General features: G+C 24.9%; 4 protein-coding genes across 4 annotated transcripts; 1 reads left to right on the top strand and 3 right to left on the bottom strand.

Moving 5' to 3' along the window:
* Positions 1 to 240: 240 nt before the first annotated feature.
* On the top strand, positions 241 to 1,890 carry OCT59_020684 (uncharacterized protein; the record flags this gene model as incomplete). Its single annotated transcript, XM_066149338.1, has 6 exons — positions 241 to 468; positions 538 to 607; positions 845 to 1,032; positions 1,112 to 1,457; positions 1,550 to 1,680; positions 1,798 to 1,890. 6 exons carry the CDS (start codon positions 241 to 243, stop codon positions 1,888 to 1,890), a joined length of 1,056 nt encoding a protein of 351 aa, XP_065990251.1.
* A 390-nt stretch (positions 1,891 to 2,280) lies between these two features.
* OCT59_020685 (uncharacterized protein) lies at positions 2,281 to 4,862 on the bottom strand (the record flags this gene model as incomplete). Its single annotated transcript, XM_025308848.2, has 5 exons — positions 2,281 to 3,614; positions 3,696 to 4,164; positions 4,255 to 4,439; positions 4,513 to 4,573; positions 4,647 to 4,862. The coding sequence occupies 5 exons, from the start codon at positions 4,860 to 4,862 to the stop codon at positions 2,281 to 2,283; spliced, it is 2,265 nt and encodes a 754-aa protein (XP_025177836.2).
* Positions 4,863 to 6,009: 1,147 nt separating this feature from the next.
* Positions 6,010 to 6,870, bottom strand: OCT59_020686 (uncharacterized protein; the record flags this gene model as incomplete). The annotated part of the gene is made up of 4 exons (XM_066149339.1): positions 6,010 to 6,033; positions 6,177 to 6,263; positions 6,352 to 6,425; positions 6,597 to 6,870. 4 exons carry the CDS (start codon positions 6,868 to 6,870, stop codon positions 6,010 to 6,012), a joined length of 459 nt encoding a protein of 152 aa, XP_065990252.1.
* A 1,708-nt stretch (positions 6,871 to 8,578) lies between these two features.
* OCT59_020687 (uncharacterized protein) lies at positions 8,579 to 10,171 on the bottom strand (the record flags this gene model as incomplete). The annotated part of the gene is made up of 5 exons (XM_066149340.1): positions 8,579 to 8,970; positions 9,056 to 9,398; positions 9,476 to 9,663; positions 9,740 to 9,809; positions 9,944 to 10,171. 5 exons carry the CDS (start codon positions 10,169 to 10,171, stop codon positions 8,579 to 8,581), a joined length of 1,221 nt encoding a protein of 406 aa, XP_065990253.1.
* Positions 10,172 to 13,104: the final 2,933 nt, after the last annotated feature.

Consider the following 13,104-nt stretch of genomic DNA (forward strand, 5'->3'; position numbering starts at 1 on the left):
TTGCAATACGGAAACCGTTGCTTCGTGTTTCGTTTGACATTTTTCTGTGTTCCCAATCCCTCCAAATTTTATATAAAGGAAAAATTGACATAAAAAAAAATCAAAAAAGGTACGTGACTGCGTGTTTAATTTTATTTATTTATTTTTTCTTTTTATTATTTTCTTTTACCTTTCTTCCTCTAATTTATTATTATATTACGGTGATATAATTTTTATAGTATATCAGTGCCACATAAAAATATGGAACGATTAAATTATCACAGTGAAAGTGAGTGGATTAATTGGCTTGATGAAGCAATTAAAAAGGAATATATAAAACTTTTTAAATTTGATCAATTTGAGAATATTAAAATTATTGGTTATGGCGGATTTGGTAAAGTATTCCGAGCGAAATGGAAAAATACGGGAGATGTTTTTGCTTTGAAAGAATTTAAATATGATATGGCCGTTAAGGAAATCATCAATGAGGTAAAGTATAATTGTTCTTGTTTGATTATTGCTAAGGATGGTAATTTAAGAAATTAATTACCTTTTCAGATCTACTTACAACGTAAAGTCGATTTTCATGAAAATATCATACGATTTCTTGGAATTACTTGTGAAAATGGTAAAAATAAAATTGAATTTTCATTAGGACAGTGACATATATTAGCAAATATTATTTTCATAGAACGTTTACACCCCAGGTAAGGTTTATGACCAATCACAACCATTTCACATGGTTTATATTATGTGTAACTTAAGATTTTCTTTTTATTCCCACCACCCCTTAAAATATTAACTAATATATGTCATTGCCCTTATTAATGATGACTTATTTATCGTTAATATTGTTAATTACTAGATAATTACACTCTTTCAAAAAATAAAAAATTCATGATTGTAATGGAATATGCCGATGGAGGTTCTCTTAGAAACTATTTGAAACTTAATTTCAGTACTCTCATATGGGATAATAAATATCAATTTGCTTATCAAATTTCGAAAGCCTTGGAATGTTTACATAATGAAGAAATTCTACATTGTGACTTGGTAATTGAGTATAGTCTATATATTATTTTATATTTATATTATAATATTATCCTAACCAAGCATTTTTCTTTTATAATAGAATTCCAATAATATCTTTGTTCATCAAAATAAAATTAAATTAGGTGATTTTGGATTATCCAAAAGAATTGAGGAAATATCAAAATCTGGTTCAAAAATATTCGGGGTTATTCCTTACATCGACCCAAATAAATTTGATGAACAAAAAAATTATAAATTTAATAAAAAAAGTGATGTATATAGTCTTGGTGTAATACTTTGGGAGATATCAAGTGGAAAGCCTCCATTTAAGAATACGAAAAATAACGATCCACATTATGATATGTGGTTGGTAAAACACATTATGGATGGTCATCGAGAAACAATTGTTAAGAATACACCTAGTGAATATATTGAACTTTATACTGGTAATTATAAATTACTGTAATTCTGAATATTTTTTTTTTTAATGTAGTATAAATTTTTGGAATAACTTCGAAAAAAAAAAAATTATTTTCAGCGTGTTGGGATCAAAAACCAAACGAACGTCCAACTGCTCAACAAGTCGTTACGAAACTGGAAGAAATTATGTCACAAAAAAATAAAATAAGTGACAATTTTGAGGAGGATAATTATCGAAAGAAGTTCAATGTAATAAAAATACCAATACAAGTTTTAGCGATTCTAGCATACATTTGGCAATTCCGAATAATTATACTAATTCATTTCAAGAAGCATCTAATAATATTATATCATCAAAAAAATTAGAAATCGATAAAGCGAGAGACTTCACTCACGAGAAAACTCTTGGAACTAAACAAATTTTTAGGTTTCGTATACCAAAACTCGGAAATAAAGTAAAAAAACTACTAAGAAAATTAAAAATAAAGAAAACATAAATATTAGTAACTTACACATGTTAGTTATTCATAGGGATTTATAACACGTGGTGAAGGATTGATTTTTGTAAAGTAAAAAAAAACTTTAATGATTTATTTAGTGTAAATTGTAAACAACTCGTTAGAATATAGAAATTATTTATTTATACAAATATTTACTAGAACCCTTCTATTTAATATGTAATCATTAAAATTATCATGAAAATCTTGACTGTACGTAAATAATTTTTATTGGTTAATTCAATTAAATTAAATTTTACTTTATTTTACGCCATTTATAACCCTATTTAATAAATTTTTAAACGTAAATAAATAAAAAATCTATTATAAATTTCTTATATTGTAAAAACCTTCACAAATCTATTCTTTTTAATTGGCATTCCAATAAACCTTGATCATTAAAATATAAACTTTTTTCGCTAGCATTTTTTGGTTCAGATAAGATAAAGTCGAGCTGAAGAGGTTTGTTGGTAAATCTAAAACAAGTTTTATAAGCTTCTATAACACTAATCGATTCTACAAATATTTCTACATTATCTTTAGATAATTGATTAGGTCTAGCCCCAAGAGGTTGACTACGTCTTTTAAAATTAGCAGCTTCAAACTGGTGTTTTTTTAGTGGAATTGAAATAAATGTTTTAAGTTCTTCAAGTAGTTCTAAAGTAGTGGGTCGTTTTTCTGGATCAGCATCTAAACATTTTTGCATTAAATCATAATAGCATTTTGGAGTTCCAATTACATCATTTGGACGTACTCCATTAATTATATCAAGAATTAATTCATCCTCATTATCGATTTCACGATCAGAGTATGGTTCATCTCCTGATGCTAATTCCCACATTATAATACCAATACTATATATGTCTGATTTAATAGAAGTTATGTTTCCATTTCCTACTATAACTTCTGGAGCAACATATGGTAAATTACCATATTGTTGTTGTTCTATTGGAGATTTCAAATTGGCACATGAATCCAATTCGGAATTATATACTTCTACATTATGTTGTTCCCAATTATCCTCCCTATTATCTTCTTGAATTAATATATTTCCTGGATACAAATCACGATGTATATAATTTTTCTTATGAATATTATTAAGATTTTCTACAATTTTTTGTAATATTGATAATCTTTTAAGCCAATTACATGGAAAATTTTTCCATAAATATTCCCGAAAATTTCCACAATTCGCATATTTTAATACCATATAATAACATTTAGTTTCAGGATTTTGAGTAAATCCATAACAACATATAGCATTTTCAAATTCTAAATGTAACTTGAGATTTTTAATGGTTGATTTAGACCTAAATTCTCGCAAAATTATTTGAACTGGACCTGTTCTTAACCATTGTCGAGATTCGTTATCCCACTTTTCTCTTATTCCATCTAACCAAGTTGCAATATAAATTTTACAATATGAACCTTGTATAATAAATTCTATCTTTTTAAATCGATCATAATCGATCCATTCAAAATATTTATCATATCTTGTTGCGTCAAGTTGAGAACTTTGAATAATTTCATCGAGTTCTTTGTTTTCACTCGTCCAATTAGGAAAATTTTTCCGGAATGCTTGAGCTTCACATTCATGACACCAGTAATAATTTTTGAATTGCATTCCACATATTTTACATAACAAATTTGAGTCATAAATTGGACTATCTGGGGTAGAAATAATACCTAATAATAATAAATAATTAATTAATTTAAAAATAATTAACAAAAAAAAAAAATTATTTTTTTTATTATTTTTAAAATTACCTATTGGAGTTTTTTCTTTTTCGGTATCAATGGAAATGGGATTATTCGAACCTTCAAAAATTGGTTTAAGAGATATGGATTGTAATTGCAAATGAACTTGATCGATTAAAGGTCTAGATTCTGGTTCTGATTGCCAGCAATTAGCATAAATATTTATGTACCCTTCTGGAGTCCCTTTAATAAATTCTTCTTTCAAACCTTGACAAATATCAAGATATAAATTCAATTCCTCTTTATAATTATGAAAAGGCTTACGACAACTTGAAATTTCCCATAGTACCATTCCTAAACTATAAACGTCGGATCTTTTATCTAATGAAACATGCCGATGCTTTAATTTATGCGGATCAATAAATGGTAAAACTCCGAAGAACTTTCCACCAGACGACATTGTACTTTCTAAATCTTTAGATAAACCAAAATCCGATATTTTAATGTTACCATCGTTAATAAGAATATTTTTCGTATGCTAATATTTAGAAAAAAAAAAATCCATAAATATATATTTAGTATAAAATTCAAACGTTTTAATTACAATATATTTTACAAAAATTATTACCAGGTCACGGTGTGCAATGTTCAATTTATGCAGATAACAAAGACCTTCTGCAATTTGAGTTGCGAGGTTTACTCTTTCTTTCCATTCAAAATCATTTTCGTTACGATTTTTTTCATTGATGAATTCACGTAAATTTCCTTGATTTGCATATTCTAATACCAAGTAATATAATTTTTTTTCAGCATCTGTAAAAATTTATATAATATTAGAGGCGTTACAAGAATTATAATAATTAAGATTAAACTAATGTTAACTTACTTCGGCTTATGCCATAAAATTGAATAATTCTTTTATTATTAATACGATTGTATATTTTTAACTAAATTTTAGATTGTGTCTTTAATTTTAATTTTTTTTTTTTGATAATTCAAATAAAGAGACAACGAACATACCTCAGTTATAAAAGTTTTTAGAGAATTATAATCATTCGAAATTATATTTACTTCTTTAATCGCTACTACAATTCCTTCAAGGGATTCACATTTTGTTTTATAAACTAAAGAAAATGAACCTTTACCTATTAGATCTTTATTGACAAAATGTTCAGTTATTTCATTAATTTTATATTCGAAAATAGCAGATTGATACCAATCTTCATTTGAATTCATAATTACAGAATAAAATTTTATACATTAATGGTTCAAATTCTTACAAGAGTATACCCATATATATATTATTTTTCTTATTCCAAAATAAGAAAATGTTATGATTTTAATCAACTTTGAACTTATTTCTAAATAAAAAATACTTCATTTTAGTGAATTACTTCTTTCTAAATAAGAACATTTCATAATTATTAAAATTTGAAAGTCATAGAATTACTTCTAAATAAAGGATTATTCATGTTATTATCTTGATACTAAATAAGAAAATATTGCTACGGTTTATGAATATCTTATTATTAGCCACTGTACTACTTAACATTTACATTTCCAAAATATTTAAAAAAAATTCCGAATACTAAAATAGATGTATTTTGAATGTACATTCACTAATATTTATATCGCACAACAATTTTTATGACAATAAAAAAATATTTGAAAGAAATAATCAATCATTACAATTTCTACTAAAATTAACATTATCCGTCAGCTGGTGACGAACTTCATTACTAAATATGAAAAGAGGATTTTAAGGTATAATTGGGTTCTTTAGCAAATTATGGCTTGAGAATTGAATTCTTAATCAAGAATTGTGTTATCCCTGAGTTCAATTGAAAGTTTATTAAAAAAATACATTTATAATTAAAATTAAAAAAAAAGGATTGGTGAAAATTAGCACATAATCTGTTCAATTAACAAACTTAGGTCTAAAATTATGTAGTTGGCATAATATTTTAATTTAACAATATATAAAAATCTTACTTCCGACACTACTTCTAAACTCTTAAATAAATACGTTTCAATTTTATAGGAAAAATAATTTGGAACTAGTATCGAGAATTTTTTTACTTGAATCATGAATAAACTGAAAGTAAAAAAGAAAGGTATATTTCTTTAATAAAATAATTCGTTTTATGAACTAATGTTATTGTAAATTATACTGTATAAAGATTATTATATCAATTTTAACATTATTCTTTAAACATTTGCCAGACAAGTTAAAATCACGTGCGTAACAGCACGTGATTTCAATGGATTAATATTCATTAATATATTAAATTGGAATTACAGTACATTATTAAAATATACTGTGAGTATACTTCTCGCTTATTATATATGAGTTGGAGCAAAGCATGAAATGTGAAGGGAAGAATTAACGCGGTTGAAAAATTACTCCCTAATTGAATTCGAATCGATTGGAATAAGATTGTAATATTATAAAAATTTTCGATAAATCAAAAAATAATATTTCTAGAAAATCCTTAAGATAAAAAAATATTATTAATTACTTTGGCGATATAAAAACAAATATAAACTTACAAGATTTAATCCATCTTCCGCATCAAGAGCTAAAGGAGGAATAGAAACATATATTCGGTCCTGAAATGTTGGAACATTAAAAAGATCCTAATTAAAATATGGAGTAAGTTTTAATTCGAACACTACAGTCACTACTATCGATCAAAGAAATTTATTCCCTTAATTTAAACTTTACTATATCACTAAATCTATTTTCATTATCGTTTATCTCTCTTTTTCTTTTTTTAAAGACTGAAAGCAATAAAAATTCTGGCGATAATATTATCATTAAAAATCAATAAATCAATAATACATCAATATATTTTAATGGAATATATTTTAAATATTAATTTACAAATAAATGCACAAGTATTGTATACCCTATTGTAAGTCTTTATTTTATATAATCGTGTTTATAAGACTCATTTGCTTTAATCACACCTTTTAATGTTTTAAAATAACTTGCATCCAAATAAAATTCTTCCAACATAGCCTCTAGTCTCTCAATCCTACCTTTTGTAGTTATTTCCAATATTTCGATTCTTTTCTTTGTATCATTTTTGTCTACATCTTTGTATAAGACTTTGTCATTTTCGTCTGCATTTTCGTTGTTTGGAAAAGAGGGAAAGGAATCAACCAAAGAAATTTTAGCCCTAGAAACATATCGTTTAGCTAATTTTCTTTCATATTCTCTGCGAATATCCCAGCAACACATGTAATTTTGTGTGAGGCCCCTATAATTAAGGCAACAATAGAGCAATGAATCACAACGTTGTTTGAAATGTCCACTAACTTAATAAAACGGTAACACAAAATGTCCTTATCCGCATCAAAAAATATCAATAGCTCAATAGCTCAATAGATATACATGTAATCCAAAAAAGTAAAATATTAATTTTTTTTATCGGTTTATTTGGTCAAATATCGTAATTTTAGAGATTTTAAGTTGTTTTGATAATCAATAAAGGGGGGGGGTTTATATTTTAGCTAATTGGCATCTTATCTTAATGAAACTCTAATTTACTCTATTCAAAAATAGTTACATTAAATTTAATGAATCAACTAAAAAAAATTATTTTTTTTTCAAATTCCTGAGAAAAAGTTTAATAAAAAGGGAATTAAAGTTGAAAATTTTCTAAATATTGGCTCATATACAAAAACAATATGAACAATCGTTAACAAGTTTTTCGCATCGTATTGTGTTTATGTACATCCTGAAAATGAAAAAGTTCGTATACATGATGATGATCTTGAAATTTGAGTTTGTTGTCTAATATTATTCTTTCATTGGTTTGTTGATTTTACTTAACAAGAAATATCAAAAATTTCAATCTTTCATCTTGTAATTCTGATCTTTTTTAATTTGTCAGCATTAATATTATAACATTCCAATTTAGTAGTATTATAATATGCCATGCATAACTTGTTTAATCATTCTCATTGATGAATATTCAGATCTCCTCTTTTAAAAAATATACTTAGCTAAACTTCGATCTCAGTTTTTTTTTAAAAAACCATAAAATATTCTGGGTTAAACCCAATTTTACCTGATTTAAAAATAAAGTTTGTGTAATTGTCAAAATTAGCCTAATTTTTACCGTTCTTATACTAGTAATTACAGCGATCATTTATTTTACATTATTTAGAATTTTACCGTTCTTATACTAATTTATATAGTGGTCATTTAATTTGGTGAAGATGGCTGAATTATATTTTACATTATTTAGAATGTAAATATATAATTGCAAAAGGGTTACTATTATAACTATTGTAATTACTTGAATATTCTTTAGATTTGTTCGCGAATGGTTCAATTGTAATTTGTAAAAGTAATTTTGTAATCCAATTTAATTTATTACATTATTGCACGATTTTAAAGTCCATTTGAAATTAAAGAAACGTGTAAACTCCGACATTCTTCTTATATAAAAACTCTGATTTTAATAACTCACAAAAAAAAGGAGAATTATTTTTAAGAGTTTATTTATATGGAAATGAATTATTAATAAATTTATGTTGAACGCAAAAATTGCTTTAGATCCATATTTTATCTCAGTAATTATTAAGGCTATAAAAATAAAATTTAATCCCATTAAATTCCTATTATTGAAAAAATTTTAATGAATATAAATTTTATTGAATTTACTAAAATACGACAAAAATGGGATAATGCTTAGTATGTTGTTTAAAGCCCTTCAGTTATAATGTTAGTTATCTGTGGCGTGGATAATCATACCATTTTTATCATTTTCCGGAATGTGAGTCACCATGCATGACATCCCATTTTGGACAGTCCCATTCCAAGCTATTACTATTGGGGAAGAAACTTTATTAAACATGAAAAAAATTTTTTCTTTACAAAAATCAATATTTCACCTCCCTATAACCCTTACTATGTTTCACTTATATAAGTTACAACGATATTAATGTTTTATGATTTGCTTTACTTTCAGTTTACTTAGTAGTTTTTTTACTTTATTTCCGAGTTTTGGCGTACGAAACCTAAGAATTTGTTTAGTTCCAAGAGTTTTCTTATTAATAAAACCTCTCGCTTTATCGGTTTCTAATTTTTCGGATGATATTATATTATTAGATATTTCCTGAAATAAATTATTATCTTTATCCAAAATTGTTAAATGTATGCTAGAATTACTAAAACTTGTATTGGTATTTTTATTACACTGAATTTCTTTCGATAATTGATTATCCTCCTCAAAATTGTCCCCTAATATATTTTTTTGTGACATAATTTTTTCCAATTTCGTAACGACTTGTTGAGCAGTTGGGCGTTCGTCTGGTTTTTGATCCCAACACGCTGAAAATAAATTTTATTTTTTTCGATGTTATTCCAGAAATTATACTACGTTAAAAAAGAAAATTCAGAATTAATTTATAATTACCAGTATAAAGTTTAATATATTCAATAGGTGTATTCTTAACAACTGTTTCTCGAAAACCTTGCATAATTTTTATTGCTAAACATATTTCATAATGTGGATCGTTATAATCTGTATTCTTAAATGGAGGTTTGCCACTTGATATTTCCCAAAGTATTACACCAAGACTATATATATCACTTTTTTTATTAAATTTATAATTTTTTTGTTCAAATTTATTTGGGTCGATGTAAGGAATAACGCCAATTGTTTCTGAACCAGATTTTGATATTTCCTCAATTCTTTTGGATAATCCAAAATCACCTAATTTAATTCTATTTTGATGAACAAAAATATTATTGGAATTCTATTATAAAAGAAAATGCTTGATTAGGATAATATTATAATATTAATGTAAATAATTTATTTATTATGCTCAATTACCAAGTCACGGTGTAGAATTTCTTCATTATGTAAACATTCCAGAGCTCTTACAATTTGATATGCTAATTGATATTTATTATCCCATGTGAGAGTACTGAAATTAAGTTTCAAGTAGTTTCTAAGAGAACCTCCGTCGGCATATTCCATTACAATCATGAATTTTTTATTTTTTAAAAGAGAGTAATTATCTAGTAATTAACAATATTAGTAATAAATAAGTTGTCATTAATTAAGAAAATTCAAATTATTAAATTTTATTCTTACCATTTTCATAGGTAATTCCAAGGAATCGTACGATATTTTCATGAAAATCGACTTTACGTTGTAAGTAGATCTAAAAAGATAAATAAAATTCGATTCTATCACAAAGGCTGATCTATTTACTTTTATAAAATTTGTCGAATTTCATGATCAACGTGCGCAAAGCTTTTTGTTGAAGAATTCTGAACAGGAACAATTACACTTTACCTCATTGATGATTTCTTTAACAGCGGTATTATATTTAAATTCTTTCAAAGCTAAAATATTTCCCGTATTTTTCCAGTTAGCTCGAAATACTTTGCCGAATCCGCCGGAACCGATAATTTTAACATTATTAAATTGATCATATTTATAATATTTTATATGTTCCTTATTAATTGCTTCATCAAGCCAATTAATCCACTCGCTTTCATTTTGACAATTTAATTGTTCCATATTTTATTTGAAAAATTATAATTTGTATAAAATTTTTATAGGAAAAACTGACAGCCTATAATTCCTATTATATCACGGTGATATATTTTTTATTTATTTGTATAATATTTATTGATTTTTTTTTTTTATTTATTTATTTATTTTTCACCCTATTTATATAGAAACTTTTGCATGTATAAAAAAATACCTTGCTATTATGAAAAAAAAAAAAAAGTCTTTTTTTGTATAAAAAAAATGATTTTGTTCACACAAATATACAAAAAATCGTATTTATATTATTTTGGATCATTTTGTACGTTTTTTTAATATATTGACTTTTTTTTATATTGTTGACTTTTTTTTTTATTATGGTTGGTTGACTTTTTTTTTATATTACGCGGGTTCAATCGAAAATAACGACGCTAAACATTTTTGTAAGTTTGACGTTGAACGTTACCCGGAATTTAACATTACTCTGCATTCTGTATTTAATTAATTACCAATTATGATGTCTTTATTGGTTATTCTGTATTTCTAAATTAAGCTTAAACTAAATTGTTTTCCGATTATTGTCATGATCTAAACATTTTTGTTATTTTTCTACGTAGAAAAAAATTACAATTTAAATGGTTAGTGTTTTGTTTAAAACGTACTTATTTACACAAGATTTAAAATTTGCGTGAGTTCATTTGTCTGGTGGGTAACTCAAGTGTTGAAAATGGAATTCATCCCCCGCAATTTTTTTCACAGTCACGTGATAGCTTTTAATTCTTATTCGACCAGGACCCCGGATAATTATAATAGAGGTCACATCCGCAGTACTAATTAAAAATTCAATGAAATATACATAATTTTTGCCGTTTTGATATACATTTTTATCATATGACCTTTATACGTATTAAAAATATCCTTTTTTATCATATGACTTTAATAATATTTTTTTTTACAATATTATATTTCATATTAAATTTATTCAGCATCATCATTTAATCGACTTTGTAGCAATAATCAATTGTAATTTATCTATAATTGAATTAAAAAAATTATAGATTGCCATTTCTTTTTTTCCTACAATTAAAAATCCCATATTTTCAGTAATATTTTCGCAATTTCCTAAATAATAATGATCAAATAACTAGGAATATGTAAAAACAAAACATATTTTGGTTCATCCATTGGAAAACATCCAAAAATATTTGGAATCTGTTCTATATAAACATGTACTGAAATATAAAAAAGTGAATCAATACAGCTAGTACTATCAACATAAGAATGATAATTTGTTAATTTATGATACATAGCCAAAAATTGAACAAGTCAAATTTTTAATCCCAAAAGTGCAAATGCATAACCACCATGATTGGTGGAATTTTCTAAAGTAACATTTGCAACGCTAATGCTTAGCAAAGCTAAATAAATTATAATATAAATTATAAATTAATATAAATTTGCAAACAATAACCAGTGAATTTTACCTGATATCTTTCCAATACTTCTAAACATGTTCTATTTTGCCATCTTTTAGTTTTTAAATTTCCAGTTTTTGTGCCATCATTTTGAGCCAAAGCAACTAAGTAAATTTGATAAATTATGATAAATTTATCTAATATAAAATGTATTTTTCTCATTTGCTATTTATATTGAAAATTGATGTAACATTGCATATGATATTTCCTAAATATACGCTTTTATTAGAAAAATCACATGTGACCTTAAAATTTTGTCTAAAATTATATACTTTTTTTACTGTGACCTAATTTGGCGGTACTCTATTTTGACATGTAACTTTTTTTTAAAATACCCGTTTTTTCATATGACCTTTCCATTAAAAATGCAAAATTATATACTTTTTTTGCATATGACCTTTATTATAATTATCCGGGGTCCTATTCGACCCTTATTTGTCACTGTTATTTTTTACGTGTTAGTGCATAATGCCGTAATGCGGCCTTGTGTGCAAAATTTTGGCGGTGCGGGGGGGGTAATTCAATTTTGTTAGTTTTTTATGTTTTTAATAAACTAGGGAAGGAATTCATTAAATTCATTGGTAGTTTTTTCAACACATATATATTACTTGGCAAATAATAAAATTATTAAGAGTCTCATTTAATTATTAATATATTACTAGTTGTAACCTGTTACTTCGCACTAGGAATGCTGGCTGGAACTATATTATCGTTATATAAATTTCACTTTTTTTAATTTGTTTAACGTCACATAATAAATGCATTTTTTAAAAGATTAAATGGATTGATTTTGTATAATTATAAGATCTTTTCAACCCATCCTTCTTTTTCTATGAATGTTCCCATATATGATGCAGTTTTAATAATTCTGATCTATTTAACATATTATACATAATATTATTTTAGCTTTCTTTCACATTTACATTATTAGAATACAAAATCATTATTTAAATAAAATATTATAAAATATGAAATATAAAATGAAATTATTTTTATAAGATACCTATTGCAATAGCTGTAAATCTTTTAAGCTATCATTTGAATTTACACATTATGGAGTTAAGGATATAATACAGCTTAAAACTTGTAATAATTGTCATCAAAAACTTGAGAAAAACCAGAAAACCTTTATAGAAATAAAAAATTGCTAATATGATATTTTGTATTAATTTTTTAAGTAAAATAATTGCAAATCTCTTAGAAAATATATTATCTAATAACTAAGAATTGTTATTACATTGCTAAATAAACAATAATATCACTTTAAATAATAAAACTTTTACTAAGAAAATTGTAAACAAAATCATTAAATTAATTGAAAATACTAAATAATCAATAATATCAATAGTATTTATTATTTACAGTAATTTAACAATAATTAACATTATAAATTATTTTATTCATTTTTTAAATAAAGTTTATTATTTAGTACTATATTTTATTTTAATAAAATTATAATTTAATTTTAATTAATTAATTAACTTTATA

The sequence above is a fragment of the Rhizophagus irregularis genome, chromosome 3, assembly GCF_026210795.1.
Source record: "Rhizophagus irregularis chromosome 3, complete sequence".
NCBI classification, from domain to species: Eukaryota; Fungi; Glomeromycota; class Glomeromycetes; order Glomerales; family Glomeraceae; genus Rhizophagus; species Rhizophagus irregularis.